Source organism: Manis pentadactyla, chromosome 13, assembly GCF_030020395.1.
Source record: "Manis pentadactyla isolate mManPen7 chromosome 13, mManPen7.hap1, whole genome shotgun sequence".
In the NCBI taxonomy this organism is placed as follows: domain Eukaryota; kingdom Metazoa; phylum Chordata; class Mammalia; order Pholidota; family Manidae; genus Manis; species Manis pentadactyla.
Window position 1 is genome coordinate 56,786,172 of NC_080031.1, and position 21,778 is coordinate 56,807,949.

The 21,778-nt window shown below is 43.9% G+C and overlaps 1 protein-coding gene and 1 pseudogene across 1 annotated transcript; one reads left to right on the plus strand and one right to left on the minus strand.

Moving 5' to 3' along the window:
- Positions 1-2,437: 2,437 nt before the first annotated feature.
- On the minus strand, positions 2,438-3,413 carry LOC118920011 (olfactory receptor 10AC1-like; annotated as a pseudogene).
- Positions 3,414-15,794: 12,381 nt separating this feature from the next.
- On the plus strand, positions 15,795-17,669 carry LOC130680308 (WD repeat-containing protein 31-like). Its single transcript, XM_057490594.1, has one exon. It carries the CDS (start codon positions 15,882-15,884, stop codon positions 16,914-16,916), a length of 1,035 nt encoding a protein of 344 aa, XP_057346577.1. The 5' UTR covers positions 15,795-15,881; the 3' UTR covers positions 16,917-17,669.
- The last annotated feature ends 4,109 nt before the right edge of the window (positions 17,670-21,778 follow it).

The following is a 21,778-nucleotide window of genomic DNA, read 5'->3' on the forward strand; positions in this document are numbered from 1 at the left end:
CAAATTGTGGAGGTGAGGGGCTTGACATGTGGTCTTATGATATCTCTATCTGGTGTGAGATATTATGTCACCATCCACAGTCAATTCTCTAGATATTCCACAAGATAAACTTAACACAAGGAATTTATCCTGTTCTTCTCCAAGATAGTGGTTTCCCTCAAGCATTGGGGACTTATTATTCAGGACTACTTAAGAGTGTCAGCTATTGTCTGATTACCATAAAATACATTAGGAATCTTACCTCCTTACTCCCTGGTTTTTAAAATATAATCAGCCTTAAGATGGAGTCCCCCCTGTTCTAACTATACTGTTTATATCTCGGCATTTTTCATCATAGGCAGAAAAATTTAATCATGATGCTTGTCCTATATCCCTGCTCTGTCTCCCCAGGACAGTTAATTTGCATCATCCCTGACTTCTCTTTTGTCCTTATCAATTTTCATTAATTTCTGTCATTTCTACCTGCTAATTATTTCTCCAACCTGTCGATATCTCTCCCCTTCCATCACCACTTGCCTAAAATGTGCCAACGTCATCTCTAACCTGTATTTCTGTACTAGCTGCCTAATATTTTTTGTCATGTCTTTCTCTATTTCATTCTCAGCATAGTAGTCAGTATGTTCAAACTGGTTCATATCACTCCCTTGATTAAGCAGGTTTATTGGCTTATTCTTCTTTTTCTCATACTCCCCTTCCTTCTCCTTTTTTTCTTACTTTTCTCTGCTTTCTTTAGGGTGAAATCCAAATTCTTTAATATGACTGACAAGGTGGGCATGCCTTGGTCCTTATCTGCACCTCTAGCATAATCTATTAATACTAGCAGCACAGAGTACACACCACCATTCCATCACCACCAGTAAGAGCCAGTCCTATGGACAAGTTCTGGAATGTATAATAGTCTCCTTTGCCTTGGGCATTTGCACATGCTGCTCCCTCTGTCTGGACTCTCCTTTCTCAGCTATGTCTGTCTGGCTATAACTACCCGTTTGTTTTTAGATCTTACGCATGACTTCTTCCTAAGCTTTCCCTGATGCTCCTACCACCGTAAGTCTAGGCTATGTACTTCCTGTAGGATCTTGTCTTTTCCCCATCACAGTACTTATTAAGTAGTATTGCAATGCCTATTTATGTACCTAAGTCCCCTAGGAGACTTCGGACTCCACATGGGCTTCAGATTCATTCCTTTAATCATTTGGATTGAGGTGGTAGGAATATAATGGCATTTTGATTACAGTTGAATCCTTAACTGTCTAGTTCTTGGCATGCAACTGTCACTAATAACATTCATTTGTTGCATGTATGGATGAATGAATAAATTCTGGCATTTTTCTAGTGTAACCTAATGTTTGTACTTAAAATTTTGTGCCAGTTTGTTTCCTTTAATATACTAGGATATACTGCTTGTAACATTGTATAGAAATAGTCACATCAAGGGAATTTATTTTCTCTAGGGTTACAAGGCCACATGGATTAGTAATTCTTCCTCTTAATGTCTCCTCACTTTATCCTTGACAGTAATATTTCCTCCCAGCTACAGGTGTATTAAAAGCTCTTCAGTGCCCTCCTACTCTTGTACTACAAGGTACAGTACTGGATCCACCACTATAAAGCTCAGTCTAGCTCCACTTTACTCCAGAACTATTGGTAAGGAGACAGTTTCAGGCAAGTGGGACTCAGGCCTTTATCTTGGGAATGGAGGGTAAGAAGTCTGATTCCCTGAGGGGTCTCCAATATAATTTGTTTTAAATTATGATTGTTTATATATAAAAATAATCTCCATAAAAAATGATTAGGGGAAATTTGGAAGATACACAAGCAAGAAAATAAAAATCACCCAGAATCTCATCACATAGCAACTCTATCTTTTTGGAGGGTAATATCACCCATTCCATGGTTTCTGTGGCCACCTATAATTCCAAATCTGTCCTTCCCCTTGAACCTCTTCCTGTGCTTAGATGGGTGTGTTTACCTTGTCATTCAGCATCTTCTCTGACTTGTCCTGGCAGCATTTTAATTCGCATGTTCAAAATGGAAGCGCCCATTATCCCCCTCTCCCCACTGTCTCCTCTCCATACATCTGTGGTTCATGCTTCACAGCAGTGCTCACTATGGCTGGGAGTTCCTGGAGGTCATGAGTTGTGCCTTCAGCAATGCAAGCCCACCACCTTGCAGAGGTCCCAGCACATGGGGAGAACCAACAGGTAATTAGGGAACCACTAAATGCTATTCTGGGGCTCTATTGATTTTGGCCATTCCTTTAAGGAGGAGTGGAGGATGGGGCAACTGCAGGGAGATGCCCTGTGCATGGACATTTTTCCTGGTTCGCTTTCCTGAATTCAGTCCTTGAGCACCCTCCTTGGTAGTGTTCCCTTGGCGGACGCCACCTGAGGGAGGAAAATTTAGGGGTGCGGACCTCCCCACTCTGGCCTGCCTGCTGTCAGGGCTCACACACACCCTGACCTGGGGCGTGGCCAGGCCTCCTCTGCCCCAGCATCTGGCGGGTGGCGGCGATGATCTCGCTTTTGCGCAGGCTGTAAATGAGCGGGAAGAGCAGCGGCGTGACGTTCGTGTAGATGAACGCTAGCATGCGGTCCTGCCGCGGGGAGTAGCTGGCCTTGGGCCGCACGTACATGAAGGTAGTGCAGCCATAATGTAGTGGGGTGACGCCCAGGTGTGAGGCGCAAGTGGAGGCATCCTTGTGCCGTCCCCGGGGCAGCGCAGGCGGCGCAGGGCGGTGACGATGGCGCCGTAGGCCAGAATGAGCAGCGAGGGCATCAGCAGCAGCACGAGACAGGCGCCCAGCAAGGGCAGCTCATCGGCATAGCTCCGCGTGCAGGCCCAGTACAGCAGCGCCGTGATGTCACAGAAGAAGTGCACCAGCAGGCGGGAGCCGCAGAAAGGCAGGTGGAAGATGGCCAGCGTGAGCTCCACCGACACCGCCAGCCACCCGAGGCAGCAGACCAGGGCCAGCCGCGCGCACACCCGGGGGTTCAGCAAAGCCGTGTAATGCAGCAGGTAGCAGATGGCCACGTAGCGGTCATAGGCCATGGCGGCCAGTAGGAAGCACTTGGCGCCCCCCAGTCCCACAAACATCTGCATCTGAACCTCGCAGGTGAGGAAGGAGATGGGCTGCCACTGCCGAGGCCAGGTGTGTCCAGGTCGGCCAGGGCGCGGGGCACCACCACCAGCGTGTAGCAGAGCTCCATGGCTGACAGCTGGCACAGGTGGAAGAGCAGCATTGGTGGCCGGCTGGGCACTGAGGCTACTGCCACTGGAATGAGGAGGTTTCTACTGAGCGTGGCCAGGTGCACGGCCAGCAAAAGCAAGAAGAGCACAGGCCTCAGCTGTGGGAACTCAGAGAAGCCCTGAAGGGGAAAGCCACAGGGCTCGGTGGCATTGCTGGGGCTGGCCATGTACCAGCCACCCAGAGACGCCTGTGGGAAAGAAACGGGGGAAGGGAGAGCTTGTGGGACAGGGGGAAGGAGTAGTGGCTGTAGACAGGGGACAGTGCTTACCACTTGTTCAGAAAAGTGGTGCAGTTATTCCTGCCTCCTGGCCTGTTGCTTTCTCAACATGCTCTTTTCAACCAAGCCTATTTTTAGGCCCTTTACAGCGCCTCACTCCTGACTACTTACAAAGAATTCCCTGCCTTTGACTCCAGTTACTGTTCTGCGATCCTATGTAGACATGAGTGTTGTCCGTCTCAGCCTGAACTCCCCAAGGCAGGAAGTGCGTCTGCAGGACCTGCTTCTCTTTCTTCCTCCCTGCCCTCCTCTGTCACTGCTGAGTTGCCTTTCTGTGGTGTGTCACAGAATCACAAAGACAGAAGCAGATAAGGACCTTAGTGATCATCTCAGACACAACTTAAAATTAAATTAATTTAATTTTAACTTAATTAAAATTAAAATTTTAATTTTAAAGAGGAAAATAAAGCTGGTCTGTGTGTGTGAAGGCTTAACTGCTCACAAAAAGTTAAGAAAAGAACCTGGGTTTCTGAGGCTGAATCCAGAACTTCCCATGGTTCCTTATGTAGTCATAAAAAAGGTCACTGACATCAGTCAGTCAATCTGTTTTTATTTAGCCTTAAATAGACACCTAAGTCTCTGCCAAGTGGGGAGGCAGACACTGAAGGCAGTAGGGGCTGGTTAATGGGAGGGCCTCACTGGGTACATCAGAAACAATACCTCCCTAATATTTTTATGAATACTCTGTCAGCATGAGGAAAAGTGATGTGTATCTGTTCTAACTTGTCTTTCAGAGTTCGCAGTGTGTTCCAAATTTTCCAACTGAATACAGCTTCTTTCTAAGCATTATCTAGTGATTCATTTTCAGGCAACATTTGGAAAACATTGATAGCATGCAGTTCAGCGGCAGCTGTTCCACACCTCTGTGGCGGGGTGTGGGAAGAAACATGAATTGGTAAGAAATGCAAAGTAGAGAAGGATGTATGATTTTTTCCAGTCGTTACTAATTATATCTCCTTTATTTATCTCTTATGTAAATTATCTTTAATTGTAACTCAATTGCTATTTTCTCTTATTGACTCTTTGAGTCATTGTTGATAATCAGTGTTGGAATTTGTGCATATTGTTATAGCACAGAATGCAACAGCAATAAAGTTGGATAAAGGGCAGCAGGTAAATTGGGTAGAAGAACTGGTAGGAATTGGAAGAGCTTGGTTTTTGCTGTTGAATGCTCCTTTTTGGAAGGAGACTTCTGAGGACTTATTTTACCAGTATTGCCTATTCTCTTTCTTGTCATGTGAATGAAGCACCTTCAAATACAAGTCCACAGTCTTGTGGAGGAGAAGTCTGGAGGGTTTTGGGTGGGTGGCAGAAGGTGTTATCACTTCCTATCTGTTTGAGAGCCCTTTGTTTCTTTGGTTTTGTTTTTGGCTGGTATTCATTCTTTTGAGTGCATTTGACAAACCTGTGTTGAGCCCCTCTTCCTTGCCAGGTGTAGCTTAGGTGTGAACCAGACACCTGGCTTCCCTGGAGGTCCAGGTGGGACAAAACTGAAGGACCCAGGGCAGCTCTCTTCCCTCTGCCTCGGCTTGCCTTTTCTTTACTTCTGCCTTTTCATCTCTTTAGGGACAGGGAGACAGAGACACCCCACTTCTTTCCCCTTCGTGTTCATACTGCACAGAAATGCAGATGACCAGAAAGGTTGGGTGGTGGCACCCATAACTGTAGTTCAAGGTGTATCATGTTTTACAAACCAGGTCCTATAAAGCAGGTCAGATAAGTCAGTTCAATCAAAAGGAGACTCAAGAGTCTTTTACTTTGTTTAGAGTATTTAGGAGAATTTGTCCCAAACTCTAGGAGTGTTTGTCAGAAATATCTTTTCTCTTTGAAGGAAAGGGAGAATCAGACACTCGCACAACTTGAATTTGGTCTCTTCAAAAACTGCCTCCACCGTAGTGGGAGAAGCTGCAGGGGAAAAAAGAATGTTGCAAAGCATGCGTGACCCACCTCCTTGCCGGTGGGGGAGAAGGCAGAGAGTTGCGCTCTTCCAGTGGCTAAGAACATCAACAGTAATCCTTCCTTAAGAGAAATTGGCAGGCAAATGCTCATAAGGACTTTGCACATTTAACTCACATTTGATGAGGTACATGGACCCTTATATCCATCTTATAGATGTGGAAATTGAAGCCTAAAGGAATTAAATATGTCATGGAGCTAGTCAGTGGTAAAGCCAGTCTTTCCACCCAAGCAACCTAGGCCCTGAGAGTCCACAATCCACAATCTTAACCCCACACAGCCTTCCTTCCTTACGCCTCTCCTAAAAAATCCTCCTCACATGGGTCACACCCTATCCAGCTTCCCACATCTCCCACCTTTCCTTGCCCAGGAATTACCTTTACTCTCCTTGGCGTTCTGCCTCAGATTTCCCTTTGCTGACATTCTCTTGGGGACGTGTGGATGTGAGCGGTGATGAAGATAATCTAAGATAGCAAACCTAACCATAATTTCTCCATAGATTTGATATTCATTGCTGCTGCTTGTTATTTTTCCGGGAGAGCTGCTGTGCTAATAGTGTGGGGCTCCTTGGAGTACACAAAGGGTAATGAAATGGCTGGCTGGTGGCCCAGGACATCTGGATGTGGCTGGAAGCCTAACTGGGCTGTTGTTGCAGATCTGGGATTTGATTTTCATTGTGCAGAATAATTGAAATTATCTGTAACAATGATGTTTTAATTGGTCATTTTAATAGTCAGTTGAAGTACTTCTAAAAAGAGGTTGTGGAATGAGAGATTTGAGAGGCAGGTCAGCCCCTCCAGGTCTAGAGGATTCTATAGAATGCTGAACTGGAATGGGGTTCAAAGAGTAAACAGTCCAGATCCTCATGTTATGTAGCAAGTGAGGCCCTGAGAGGTCACATAACCAGCCTGGGTTCTCACTGCTGTCTGTTGGCTGCAGAGTTGGTAAAGGGCCCAGGTCTCACAGCTCTTGGCTGATGGTTATATTTCTGCCGGAATTGTCTACCAGAGTAGACTTTAGCCTATTGATCTAGTTTTAGTGTTTACAAAAACGTCAAAGGAGAGATCAGAGAAAAATCAGATCATTCTAGTTTTAGAAGATTATAAATATGCCTGAATGTCCCTGACATGACTTAATAACCTGTCAGGAGCCTCTAGTCTGTGGATTTATTCAAGTTGTTCTGGAATCTGTTTTCATCCAGTGCTTCTGTTTAGGAAAAACACACACTATACATTCAGAAAAATAGTCTCTCTTTTCCTTAATGCTCAGTGAAGTAGACAGTGTTCTCATAGTGTAAATTTTTGCCTTATTATTCACTGGATGCTTGATTTAGAGTGGGAACAAGTTAATTAACACTTTCAAAGCCTTGCTTCCTCACTGGTAAATGGGGTAACAAAGGAGGAACTTTGTGAGGATCCCATGAGGTAACATGTAAGAAATAGCACAGAACCCCACAGACAGTGGGTGCATAAAAAGACTAAAAAAATTCTTGTCTTTTATCTCATCCTTTGTGACTTAAAGGCTTGGGTCATATTTCATCTGAGGATTCATCTTTCCACCATGAAAAATCTCCTCATCTCTTGATTGTATTCTTTCTGTCACTTTTCTGATATCTTTTCTGTCTTTCTGGGGTCCAGGAAGCAGAGGTGACATTGTATTCTGATTTAGGAAATTCATGGGGAGTTCAGTAGACATAGATGTAGATAAATCTGTCTCCTATTTACCTACCTGTCTTCCTATCTATCATCTATCTATCTATCTATCTATCTATCTATCTATCTATCTATCTATCTATCTATCTATCTTTCTATCTGTCTCCCTATCATCATCTCTCTCCCACCCTCTCTCTCTTTTTCTGTCTTTCCACTTATATTCTCTTAGGGTTTCTATTATCTTCCAAAGACCATACAGATTATGGAAGAAGATATCTGTAGAGTCAATTTCTGATTCACCCACTTACGAGCCCATTACCTTTGGGTGATGTACTCCATTTTCCTGATTCTCAGTCTTTTTACATCTGAATGGAGATACTGGTGTCTAAATCACAGTGTTGCTGTGAGAAGTAGATACACTGCAAAGGAAGCCCACAGCACAGTGTCAGGCACAAAGTAGGCAACAAGCGATGGTTATTAATTATATTATAACCCAACTTCTATACATGCCAGCCTTTGAGCTCCATCAACATAACAGATGATAACTATAATTTCTGTGACTCCTTTTCCTACACTATCAGCCTTTTCCTTGGTTTATGCCAGATAACTTGAAAGTCATAATTTACATCTGTTTGCATTATTATGTATGTCAGCTTTAGATTTGTTTTCTGAAGTAAAATCCCTTGAATTACAATACATTTGCCATTTCTTGCTCTGTCATTCAAACTTACTTTTTTAGTGTTTTTTCTCATTAGTGACTTGGTAATTTCTTTACTCAGAGGAGCTAAATATTATCCCTGATGTAGAGATTTCACTGGGTACCTCCTCTTCCATCCATTTATGGTCCCAGGCTTGAGCCCGGGGATATGTGCCTCTTTTCTGGCATGGTGTTTCTGTCTTGTGAGCCAGTTCCTTTTACAAGATAAAGCAGTATACTGAGTCCTTCATGACTAAATTTGATAAGATAGCTTGTCAAAGGCTTTTGAAAATAAATGCAGGAAATCCTTTTATTTAGTTTCTTCCTGGCATCTTTATCCCCTAAAATAATTTAAGGAGATTTAATAGGGAATGCTTTCCTTACATAGACATTCTTGCTCTTTTCCCTTTTAGGGTGTTTTCTGAAGTATTGAGTGATTCTACACATTACTAAAATTCGATACCCCTGATTTTTTCTGTCTACTCTGGAGAACTTCTGAAAACGATGGTAACAAGGGCAATGTTTTATTTCTCTAGGTCTGGGTCAACACGTTACCTTGGGTTTTGCATTTTGGCCAACATTTTTTCTACAGGTTTCTTGATAAATCAGAATTACAACAATGCGAGCACCTCTGTTTAAGCTCCCTGTATAGTTGCCACTGTTAGTTCTCTTTTCTCCAAAAATCCATTGTGGGATTTGAAATTTGAGTAAAGTATCATTTCAGGCTCTCTGCTCTCTTTTATTTTTATCTGGAAAGGAGCTTTGAACTGTACAAATCTAGGAATCCTACTGATTTTGGAGCTGGCTTTCTGCCTTTGATACTTTTAAAGAAACTCCCTGCTTAGGTAAAGCTGCACCCATATAAACTAATATCTCTGACCCAGGTTTCCACCTGAGGAAGAGCAAAATGCTTGAAAACAAGCACTTTAATGTTCAACATCAAAATTATCTGGCAAAGAGACTGTCCCAATTCTGGGACCACCATGGTCAACTTTATCACACATAAATGTGTGATTCTTGTACTGTTAGAGTTTGAAAAGTATTCTGGGCCTGAGGACCAATCACACTGTCTACTTGAAAAAATATTAGCATCTTTGCTCTAAAGGGGTACTAATTGATTTTAAAATTTTAGTTTCAAAATCAACTGTCATTGTCCAGGAAGTCAATTTTAATAGGCTTGAAAATACTTTTCATTTCTAAATTGCACCTTGTGTTACAAAACAGCCAGAGGGCTCCCCTCAAAAACCTGGAAGACCATTTTTCTACAAGATGCTATTTCTTTTCCTGTTGATCATAGGCTAGACTGAGATCTGGAACTAAGTAATGGTGAGGCAGCTGCTTGGAGGAGGAAATCAAGGACACCTCAGTTGTGCCAGGGTATATTTATGATTCATTAAAATGCAAAACAAAAGCAAAGCACTGGTGAGAAAAAAATGTTGATCTCCTGAACCAGCCACCTTGCAGGAGAGAGCTCTGCTGATACCTGTGGGTCAGAAAACCCTTCACCAGCCCACCTGAGAGGTGTGTGCATGATAATGGCTTCAGGAGCTCTTTCCAAAGGGACCCTCTCCCACCCTTGTACTACCCACCCCTCAGTTTCCAGGCTAGACTCCTATGGTTGCTGAGAAAAGCAAATGACTAGATGTAATGAAATGGACAGTACATGGTTCTGCCAGCCCGAGGGTGTGTTCTAATGGAGGCCCAGGTGTTCTTTGAGGGGAGAGGGCCTGTGGTTGGTAACAGGACTCTCCTGTTTTAGAAGGGAAAGCTCAGGCGAAAGAGATGCATCTGAGCAAAGTCATTCAGTGAAAGTAGAACCTAGAGGGCCTGGTCTGCAGCTGCCTTGTGTTCCCCGTTCTCAGCCCTACCTGCACTCAGGATCGAAAGTTCCCCAAGTCAGAGCAGAACACTTGAACCCCATGTGCTCCACGATGTGCTGGTGTGGGACACCAACTCTGCCCTCTGGAGGGTGGTGGCATGGGAAGAAATGCTTCTCTCACAGGCATCGTCTCCTCCAGGCAAATCAGGCTGGGAAGTGCTTCCGTTTCCTTAACTCCATGCTGTACTCTGGGTGTGCCTTTCTCTTCCTCTGTCCGCCCACCTGCAACCCACCAGACTTCTTACCTGGGCTCAGAAAGAGGGCTGACTTGGAAGTAGATGGACAGCAGACTCACATTATGGTGACTGGGTAGAGAGGCCACAGGCCAAATGAGAACCAGGAGGCTAAGGATTTGTGTTGGGCAGCTGGAGAGATGCCCTTGAAAGGGGGAGAAAGGGAGATGCAGAGCTCTGAGAGGGGAGAGCGGCATCTGACTGATCCTGTAACCCTAGATGGCTTTCTGCCCCTGGAAGTGTGAGGAGGCAGGGAGGAGAGGAGTACTCTAGCCCCTTCCAGAGGGAGGGCAGAATCGTCCTGTGATCAACTCACCACAGAATCCCTCCCCGAGGTGGGAGATAAGGGGGCTCAGCACACATGCGATGATGTTCCGGTTGTCCAAGAGAAACAGCTCTTTCTATCCCGGAGGGTCCCCCGCCCCGAGTCCTGTCTCGCTGGTGCCAGCCTCTTCCCCTAGAGGGCTCCTGGTCCTCTCTCGTCATGGCAATTCCCATCTCTGCATGCCGGACCAGGTGGCAGCTCCAGGACCTGCAGTGGAGTGTCAGAGGTCTTAATTTATCCAATGGCTAGGGCAGGGGCCGGTTGTTGAGATGCACAAATGATCTCCTTTCTTAACTCTCACACATGTGAAGGACCCAGGAAACTGCACTAGGTAGCCCCCAGCAAGGGGTGCTTCTGCCCCTAGGTGACTTTGGCAGGTCCCAGTACATCCTGTGTGTGCATGTGTGTATGTGCATCACCGTCATAGGACTGTAGAGGTCCTCTGTTCTAATTTGTTTATGCATTCATTTTTTTCACTAATTGAATAATTCAACACATATTTGTTGAGTATCTACTATGTTCCAGGCTTTCATCTAGGTACTGGGGTATATAGCTCAGGGAGCAGGACAGACAAAAATTCCTGTCCTGACGGAGCTTTTATTCTGAGGAAAAGAGACAATACCCAAATTAACTAAATATATAGCATATTTGAAAATGATTAGTCCAATGGAGAAAAATAAAGGAGGGTAGGAAATGTGAAGGGGTGAATACAATTTCAGTAGGATGCTTAAGGAAGGTTTTCATGGGAAGGTGATGTTTGATGCAAAACTTGAAGGAGATGAAGAAGTAAATCATGCGGCTCTCTGGGGAAAGAACATTCCAGGCAGAAGGATTAGCCAGGCAGAGGTCCTGACTGGGCAGCAGGCCTGGCCTGTTTGAAGCACACTGAGGCCAGTGTGGCTTGAGTAGGGTGCGTGAGGACAGAATAGCAGCAAAGGATGTCAGAAGTACTGGGCAGTCAGCAGGCTATGCCTCTTATGGGATTGTGAGAGCTTGGCGTTCATGTGTGTGAGATGGGAAGCCCCTGGAATGGCTCTGAAAATGGTTCATAGGCAACAGGGTGGAAGCATATAGATCAGCATTACAATCAGCCGGATGAGAACAGATGTGACTTAGATCAGATTGGCAGAAGAAATGCTGAGATGTGGCTCGAATCTGAATATATTTTGAATGTAGAGCCAGCAGAATTTCCTGACAGGCTTGATATAGGGTGTGAAAAAAAGAGAGGAGTCAGAATGACTTTTTTTTTTCTGCCTGAGCATTACGAGGGGTAGAGAGTGTCATTTCCTGAGACAAGGAAAGCCTCAGGGGCACATGTCTGGGATGAATGAGTGACCAGAGGTTCTGTGTGGGGCACCGTCAGTTTAGCTGTCTATCAGATATCCACTTGCGCCTGTCTCATTGGCCATTGGGCATGTGATCTGCAAACCCCAGGGAGTTCATAGGAGAGGTCCAAGATAGATGTATACATCTGAAGTCATCAATTATTGGTGGTATTTACATTCATGAAATTGGGTGACATTATTATGGGAATGAGTATAGTTAGAGAAAGAAAGTTCCCCAAACTGAGCCCTGGGGTAATCCCTATGTGAGGAGTTTAGGAAGATGAGAAGAAACCAGAAAGGGAGATGGGTGTGGGGGAAACTACCGTCTACATTTCTCAGATGAGTAAACCATATACTTCTGTTCTACACATCTTCCAGTTTGCAATCTCCATCATCACAGATTATTTACATGGTAAACAATCCCATGAGAGTGTAGAGTGACTTCCCCTATTGATGGTAAACAACTATTTCAATCCCTCCATACTTCTTATGTTGAAGCTACTGTGCAATGTTGCATAGTCCTGTGGGAAGCAGACCATCTTACTGGTCCTATTTCCCTTCTCCATAAAGTGTAAGTGTCGATACCAGGGGCTGGAGGTGAGGCTGGAACCCAAACGCCATGGAGTAGTGCTGCCAGGCAAATATGTCTGGGGAGGTCTCTCCCTGCACACTAGGTGAAACCTCAACCTAAATGGGGGAGGGTTCTCAAACAGGTCTGACGAGTGTAGGTAAGGAAGGAGATCGTTAAAGTGAGAGTAGGTGCGAATTTCAGCAGGTGTGCAGGCAGCAGAGGGCATGGAAGAGCACAGGGAGGAAAGGGAAGCTCATTGAATTTCTGCTTGGCAGAGGGCAAATCCCTTGCCAACTCCTACAGCCAGGGTCACCTGGTGACCAGTGTCTGCTTGAATCTCCAAGGCATGGGAACTGAATCCCTACCACCCCAGGATTTGGGGGAGCCACAGAGCACTGGAGGGAGTGAGATTATGTTCTGAGAACTTCCCAAAGGCAAAGAAAGGAGATTTTTTTGGGCAGGCTGTTAAAGAACATGATCGTGCAGCTGCAGTCCTGTCCAGGTCACCCAGGGGATGAAACTTTCAAGCACAAATCAGAGATCTCAGCAGCCCTTCACTACTTGTCTGAAGTAGAGCAGAGACAGAGTGAGGACTTGTGCTTAAGTCTAGAAAATCGGATGAAATAGCAAAGTAACAAATCAGTTAACCACTGAAAGAGCACAGAGACAAAACTCAGTAAGTTAAGCAGTGAGAAGGCTTTATTTAAGGCAAAAATACACACTCAAAGAAGGAGGAGTGCAGGCAACCTCAGAGAGGAGGTGCACTTAAGGGCTAAGGATTCTGAGTGGGGCAAAAGGCTGGGGGTGGCATCTGCATAGGCTTGACATGTGGTCCTATGATGTTTCTCTGGTGAAAGACATTATATCACCATCCACAGTCAGTCCCCTAGGTATTCTGTAAGATAACACAAGGAATTTATTGATCCTATTCTTCTCCAAATTAGTGGTTACTCTCAAGCACTGTGGACATATTATTCAGGACTTCTTGCTCAGCCTTAAGAGTGTCCAGTATTGTCTGATTACCATAAAACATGTTAGGAATCTTACTAACTCCCTGGTTTTTAAAATGGAATCTTAGCCTGAAGATGGAGTCCCTCCTATTCTTACTATACTGTTTATATCTTGGCATTTTTCATCATAGGCAGAAAAATTTAATCATGATGCTTGCTCTGTATCCCTGCCCTACCTCAGTAGCAAAGAGTTGGAAACAAAATTCTAGGTTCTTATCCCAAATTTGCCTTTTTTTTTTTGCTATGTATACGTTAGGAAGTAATTTTCCTTGTTCAAGCCTTAGGTCACATGATTGATATATAAGAATAAAAACGCAACCTTTGTCTCATTAGCAGTTTGTTTTGAGATTTTATTTTATTTTTAACTTGGTAGACTTGAAATATACAAAGCTACACATATTTACCATGTACAGTTTGGTGAGTTTGAACGTATGCAAACACCCATGATACCATAATGAAGGGACTGGACATACCCAACACTTTCCAGAGTTTCCCTGTGTTTCTTTTTGTGGCAAGAACACTTAACATGGTATCTACTCTCTTAACAAATTTGGAAGTGCACAATATAGTACTGTTAACTAGAGATAGATATGGTGTTGTACAGCAGATCTCTAGAGTTTATTCATGAAGTACAACTTAAATAACAATGCCTCAATCCCCCCCCCCAACCCAGCCCGTGGCAACCACTATTACATTCTTTTCTAGGAGTTTGGCTACTTTAGATTCCTCATATAAGTAGAATTAAGCAAACATATTTCTCCCCTCTTAAAATCTTTCTTGATCCCATCTTTTCATCTAGGTTCTGTTTTTATGCAATTAGAAAACTCCTCAAGAGAGATGTCTGTACTTCTGTCTATACCTCCTCACTTCTTATTCTCTCTTTTTTAAAAACTACTTTATTGAGCTATTGCAAAAAGCTGTTGAAATTTTAAATGAGCTCCCATGTATAAAAAGTTTGTAAATTCTAAAGTGCTACGTAGATGTCACATAATTATTATTACATTGAAGAGCCATGATCAGTGTATCCCACCCTTCTATTTTGCTCTGGCATGGAACCTTTAGAACTAAGAGTGACTGCTCATTTTTTTTTATGCACGTGGTTTCCTGTAAGGTGAGAAGCAGTGGGAAGGGACTCAGTTTGGACAGGCCTCCTTAGTGAGCAGGACTCATGGATGTTATATCATTCACAAACAACAGTGTAGACATGATTCTAAATTTTAGAAACAGAGCCAGGAGGATCTAGGACGTAATTTTCAGGATGTATAAGCCCTGACCTAAAGCAAAGTTTACCAGTGACAAAGAGTTTGGGGTTTTATACATAATGTTTTCTTTAGCTGGATTCTGGCTTTATGTGAAGACTTCTGTCAACACAGGGAATTCTCTACTGGGGCCTAGGGTTCCCCAGATTGATGGTGCACTCATCCCTTCCTGGAGGGTTGCTGTGAGTTTTCTCAGTCTTGGAATCATGTGGGATCTGTATTTGAACAGAGACTGAAAATAACTACATCATCTCCACATTCCTCAACCCTTTGTCACCAGATTGCAGACCCACTGGTGGGCTGCCTGCTTCTGGGGAAAAAAGACATTGCTCCTTTTTGACTTCAGTGGAGAAGAGGTTGGCAAAGTTACTGGGTTTGGTGATATCTATGGAGAAAGACCCAAGGAGAAAAAGTTAATTACTTCTGGGGCTTTGCATAAATTTTTAGGGTAAATGCATAGAAATTTAGGTGGTAGGAAAAGAGCAAGAGAATAAACCTAAATTATCAAAAATAAATGAAATCATAATGATACATAAGGAAATCAAAGGCATAGGAAAGAAACAAGACAGTATAACCAAAATCTTGAGTCTCTAAAAATTCCAAGAGGGTGGAGAAACTGGACTTCTCACTAAGGAAAAATGAGAAATGATTCAAATGAATTTAAAAAATGAAAAGGTAGGGGGAGTCCCCCGCCTTCCGGGGCCCACGCCCGCTCACCCGCAGCTCTTCCGCGCGCTCCTCCGCCCGACGGATGCGGTGCCCCCGGCCCCACGCAGGCGGCGCACACTGGCCGTCGCTCAGAGCAGCAGAACCAGCTCAGAGCCTGGCCGTGCTCGGGGCACAGCGGGCCCGGCTCGGGCGCCGGCCCGGGCTCCAATGCCGCGTCCTCCGCAGACATGGCCGAGCGCCCAGGGCCGCGCGCCCCACCTGTCGCAGGTGGCTGCTGGGCGGGGCCTCCTTCACCCCGCCCTCCGGCCCCGACCGGCTGCCCTGCGCGCCGGCCGCTGCGCCTCCTCTCGCTTTTCTCTGGTAGCGTGGGGGGCGCCCACCCCGCACCCCTGACTCGACCCCGCTCCAGATCCCTTCCGCTTTAGACGTCTGTTTGATTTTTTTGGCTGAATTAAATCCCTCTGTATGCGTGTTTGTTTTATAAGAAACATAAAACACCAAATAATGTGACCGGAGGAAACATAGTTGAGCACTTAACTAAGTTCCGGGCTTTTGCCAAACGCTTAATAAGAGTTCTGTCTCGTAATGCCACAGCGCTTTCTGAGAGGCAGCTTTAGACAAAGAGCTTAAAGCAACCAGAACAGGACCAGCATTAAGGGCTTAGGAGGTGTTTCCTGAATAAAGGGAACACAACTTCCAGCAGCCACAAGGAATGCTGCTGCTCAGGTGCCATCTGAAATGAGCTCCTCCTCAGAAGGTTTCATGTGGCTTCCATGCCACAATGGGGAAACTGCAAAGCAAAATCAAACACAGCACTTACAAATACAGCAGGCCCGACGGAATTGTAGAAGAGAAAATGTCAACTAAAGCCTGTCCAGAGTATAGCCCAGCTCATACGGATACTGTCTCTGTTGTTGCCCCTCTGAACTCGGACCTGTGCATCTCCGGAGGGAAAGATAAGACAGTTGTGGCCTATAATTGGAGAATTGGAAATGTGGTGAAAAGGTTCAGAGGACATGATCGTGAAATCACCAAGATAGCCTGTATTCACAAATCAAACCAGTTATTCAGTGCCTCTCGCGACAGGATGGTCATGATGTGGGACTTGCATGGTTCCTCACAACCAAGGAAGCAGTTCTGTGGCCACGCCATGGTGGTCACCGGATCGGCTGTGAGTCCAGACTCATCACAGCTGTGCACTGGCTCTCAGGACAACACCATGCTTCTGTGGGATGTGGGGACTGGACAGCGTGTGGAGAGAGCTTCAGTCTCCACGAATCTGGTCACTCACCTGTGCTGGGTCCCCAGAGAACCATATATACTACAGACATCTGAAGATAAAACCATCAGATTATGGGACAGTCGGGGACTGCAGGTAGCTCATATGTTTTCCACAAAACAGCACATTCAGACCTACTGCGAGGTCAGTGAGGATGGACACAAATGTATCTCCTGCAGCGACGGCTTTGAAGGGGAAGGCTGTGAAGCCATATTGTGGGACCTAAGGCAGACACGGAACAGAATATGTGAGTATACAGGACATTTCCAGACTGTTGCATCCTGTGTCTTCCTACCAAGAGCATTGGCCTTGACACTTTTCATTGCTACCTCATCACATGACTGCAAAGTGAAAATTTGGAACCAAGATACTGGAGCCTGCCTTTTCACCTTGCCTTTGGATGGATCAGGACCTTTGACTTCCCTGGCTGTTGGTGACACCATCCCCTTATTGTGTGCGAGTTTCAGCAGAGGGATTCACTTACTCCGAGTGGACCGCAGCCGAGGGCTGGAACTGCGAGAAGTGGCAGCATTCTGAGGCCAAGAGACATTGACCGGACAATATCAAACTGTGGCCCCTCCTTTGTCAGCGTGGCTTTGTTATTCCATGTTATCTTGTGGCGAGGGTGATATGGGACTGGTATTCTTTGCTTAGATTCACTTAGAAGGTTTAGCAGTGTTAGAAATCAATTTAAGTCCTGTGGTTCAAATTCAGGTGTGGAGTTTAGGAACATGGACTAAACATAAGGTTCTCAATCTAAGTTAAATACAAATGAAATTTTTAGTGAGCTTTTGGGACTCCTTTTCAAGAAAAAGTTTATGGCTCAGAGTGATGACCCATAGGTAAAGGAGTGATAGGCCTTTCTGTGAGAGTCAGAGCAAAGGGCTTGAGTGTACTGAACTGATCTATTCCATGTCTCCAGAAAAGAAAAAAGTACATGGGGAGAGAACCTCTGTTCTGGTTCAGAGTTGCCTAGATGGGAAAGCATAATGTGGCTCTGTCGAGGAAGTGGACAGTAGACATGAGATGAAGCTGCAGTCACTAATCCTCAGCAATGTGAAGAATCAGGGCAAGGAGAACAAAAGCCTTGGCTTCAACTCAAAGCAGTAGCAGAGTGGAAGGTGGCATATCCCTGCCTGCTCGTGGTCGCTTCCTTGACCAGTGCTGACGCTGCATGAAAATAAGACTTGAGATGACTTTAAAAAGCTAATAACCACAGGCCCTTGCCCAGAATTATAGGAGTTATCAAATCTGTGCTGTGGATAAGAAAATGGAGAGGTTCCAAGATTAAGACTAAACAAACTTCATTTTTACATTTTAGTGTTTTCATTCCATTTTATATAAACTCTTTCTTGAAAATGGCCAGTGTAAGGCAAAGGGAATCTCTACAATAACAATAGAATATGTGGAAAAAAGTAGAGGGATGGACTCAACTGTGTGCCAGCCATTGAGTCCCCCTCAGTGAGGAGGGGTGGGGTGCTTAGGTCTGCCTGTGTGGTCCCCAGATCAGTCCCTAGCCTGACAAGCCCATTTTCTTCCTGGGAAAATAGATTCCCCCTGCCTTCAGTCAGGCCTACACGTAAGGCAGCCGATGCCTGGAGATTCCCTTTTCGATGAGTCCTAGCCAAAGAGAGACTGCATTTGTCTTCCCTGGCCCCTGCCTGCCCCTGATACAGGGGCTGACAGCCATCTTCCTTGTCTCCCTCCCGCTCCCTCTGGAGCCAACGCCCCATGCCATGGAGGAGGAGAATCTGAAGCTAGTGCAAAGCAGTGTCAGACTGGAGTTTGAATCTCCACTTCTGCATTTAGCTGGATGACCTTGGACAAGTTATAAAACCTGTTTCCTCACAATATGGAGCTTATAATATTAGGTTCCTCACAGAGCTTATCTGAGGATTGGCCATAACTATAGTAAATGCCGAGCCAAGGTAGTGGGTGCTTATAAGTGGTAGCCATAGTTACTGCCCTCTCTGTTCAGACTAAGCACTCTCCCTTCCAAATAAAATGTTCACCATTCCTTTACCCATTTTCCTTAGATCTTACTTTCTAACCTTCAGTCATTGTTCAGCCTCCCGTTGACTCCTGATGTTACAGATGCTTGAGCTCTGGCAGGACAAAATGGTCGTCAGAGAGGAAGCTACTTCACTGAGCACCTACAAAGGCCTGAATACGTTTGTTCTCACCACAGTTCTCGTTATTCCAATTTCACAGATGATGAAGCTGAGGCCCAGGGATATCGAGTCCTTTGCCCAAGGTTATACACGTAGGTAGGAAGGGTAAGAATTGAGATTTGAACCTGGGTCTGTCTGACTAAAAGCTGAATAATTTCCTCCCCGCCCCTTTGCCTTTGCATGATGTCACAAAGTTCATTTTAGAAATTCATAGACCATGACATTCCTAGTGTATTTTCTAGGTCAGTTATTGACTTTTTGGCTCTCAGGAGATCCTTCTGGCCAGGTGCCCAGGAGCAGTACCCAGGTGTCTCAAGGAAAGCTGTAGTGAATGCTGAACTGTTAGTGCTGCAGCTGACCCTTTCTACTAGAAGGAAAACAGGCAGTGAGGCAGAAAATCCAAGGGAGTGGGTTCAGAGGAGATCCCAGGGAAAGGAACACAGGAAACATATGTGAGAAAACGGTTGACTTCTGATGAATTAGCAGGGTTCTATTACCAATAAAATTGTTGCCCGAAACTCTACATGTGTGCTTGGTATAAAAATGCATTATCTGTGCATTTTAAGTAGAAAAAAGATTAATAAATGCCAATATTTTTATATGATTTTTAGTCTTACATGCCCTAATCAGGTACTCTGAGCACCTAAGATACAGTCTGCTAAAATACATCATTTGTCCATTGAACATTAATTGAACACTTCATTTTAGAGGCTCTCCCTCTAAAATCCTATAAAGGAATTTTCCAAAGACAGATGCCTTTTTTCCTAAGAAAGTATATATGCCCTTGGAATCTGGCCAATTACATATTTAAAATTTAAAGAAATGTATATATTTATGTATAAGTTAAATATGTTTATATATTTAAGAAAAATGAATGATGATGATTAACAGCCATCTCTTTTTTTTTTTGGTGGCTTATACTGTCTCATAAGAGGATCTCTATTTTTATTGAAATGTTAAAAATGGCCTGGAAAAGAGTGAACTATATTTAGGCCAGTGGAGTACAATTTGAGTTCTATTCCTCACACATAATCTAGTCTGTATATAATTTAGATCCCAATTTGTATTCAAAATACTGTTTTCTTAGGATCCCAGCCTAAGAAATTGCAAGGCAGTGTGTATCATTGGGATCATGAAAGCCTCAGACAAGCCCCGGTGATCACTATCTTCCTGAACAATGATGGTTACAGGAAGTCCCCCAGGGGTTTTGAGTTCACAGTCACTAAGAAATACTTCTAATACTTTTTGCTCTTTTTGTTGGTAGCAGCAGAAATTTACTTTCAGTTATATGTGTTCACATCTGGTACTGAGAGACATGTTGTTTTCAGTCTGTAATGGCTTTCATTTTGACCCAGGAATGACAAGAATAGAACTCAGCTCACTTCGTGTTTTTAATCTTTTAACACGGAGAAAAAGGAACTTAGTTATTTTTGAGTGGCTTTTTGAAAATGTAAGTATTAGAGAACAGCTTCATCAAAAAAAATGTGGCAGACTGCTAGTTGTTTCCTGAAATTGGTACTTCCTGGCACAGGCTGCCCAGCTAAGACTGCGTTCCCAGCCAGGAGTGGCCATGAGAATAAATTCGTGCCAGTGGGCTGTGAGTGGGAGTGGCACGTGTACCTTCCATCTTACTAGCTCGAAAGAAACGTATTTGTCCAGGATTACCCCTCTGGATGCCTTCCCACTAGCTGGAGTGCAGAATGTCAACAGCGGCTCCAACTATTTAGATGAGGGCAGTATGATGGAACAGCAAGGGAGACGTAACCTGTGGCTCCAGTGGCCTCGAGGAGCTGAGTTGCTCTACCAGATGGACCGGCTGGGCTGTGAGCTGAAAGAGAGGTGAACTTCATTCTTTTAAAGTCTCTCTATATATGTATATATATATACATGCACATATTCAACTTTTAATTCAAGTATAGCAATCATAAACAATCTTAAGTTTATAGCCTGTTGAGGTGAACACACTCTGGTAACCAGGATCTAGATGAAGAAGTGTAATACATCCAGGAACTCAGATGTTCTTCACATACCTCTCCAGCCCTACTACTAAGGAATTTGTAACAGCATAAATTGGTTTTGTCTGCTTTTCTATTTTAAATAAGTGAAATCATACTGTATTACGGTAGATGGAAATTATGGCCACAAATTTCTCCCATCCCTGTATGTGTGACCCTTTGCAAGGTGACTTCCCATCACTAGGTAGGGTCTATTCCCCACCCCTTGAATCTGCACTGGTCTTTTGACTTGGTTTGACTGATAGAATGCAGAGAAATGAAGGCAATGAATTTCTGAGGCCTTGCTTCACCCTCTTGGAATGCTGCCATGTCAGAGAGGAGAACTGGGCCACATGGAAATGAGCCAGGCACCACCAGATATGTCAGTAAGGTCACCTTGGACCTTCCAATGCTGAAATCAAAAGAGAAACGGCACAGCTATCCCACACAATCATGAAAAATAAATAGTTTTAGATGCTAAGTTTCGGGGTTGCTTGTTATGCAATAGTAGGTTTAAGTGAGAGAGTATATACTCTTATTTTTGGTCAAGTTTCTTTTTTTGGTCAAGTTTCTTTTGTTCAACATGTTTGTGAGCCTGATTCATGTTGTCGTATGTAGTTGAATAGCATTCTTTGTCATTGCTGTATAGTATTCTATTGTATGACAATATTATAACTTATCCATTTAACTACTGAGGGGTGTACGGGTGGGTAGTGTCTAGTTTGGGACTCTTACAAAGAGTGCTTCTATGAACATCCTAATAATATGTCATTTGGTGAAAAAAAAATGAAAAGTTAGGAATTTTAGATACGGTAGAGAATAAAGCCAATGAAACAACATTGTTAAAAAGTATGGATACAATAGAGACATATCTGAAAATAAAAGCATAGTTAGTCCAAGAAGAAATAGAAGACTTGGTACAATTATAATCATTAATGACATTGAATTATGTTAAAAAGATAACATCTTTGTTCTTCTCACCAGTCCCATGAAAAATAATTTTACAGGTGGTGGATTTTACCAAAGTTTCAAGGGACACATAATCCCCATAATGTTTTTCCAGAAAATAAAACAGAAAGAAAAAAATTGCCCGACTCATTTTATGAGTTTTGTATAAGTTAGATTAAAATTATTCCCATAAATATATGAAAAAGATACACTGATTTTTTGGTGGAAACATTTTTTAATATTATCCAAGGAAATTGAGCATTTATAAAAAAAAAAAAAAAAACTG

What these genes read in the sequence shown, in the direction of transcription:
- LOC130680308 (XM_057490594.1), top strand. Translation starts at nt 15,882, where the DNA reads ATGGGGAAACTGCAAAGCAAAATCAAACACAGCACTTACAAATACAGC.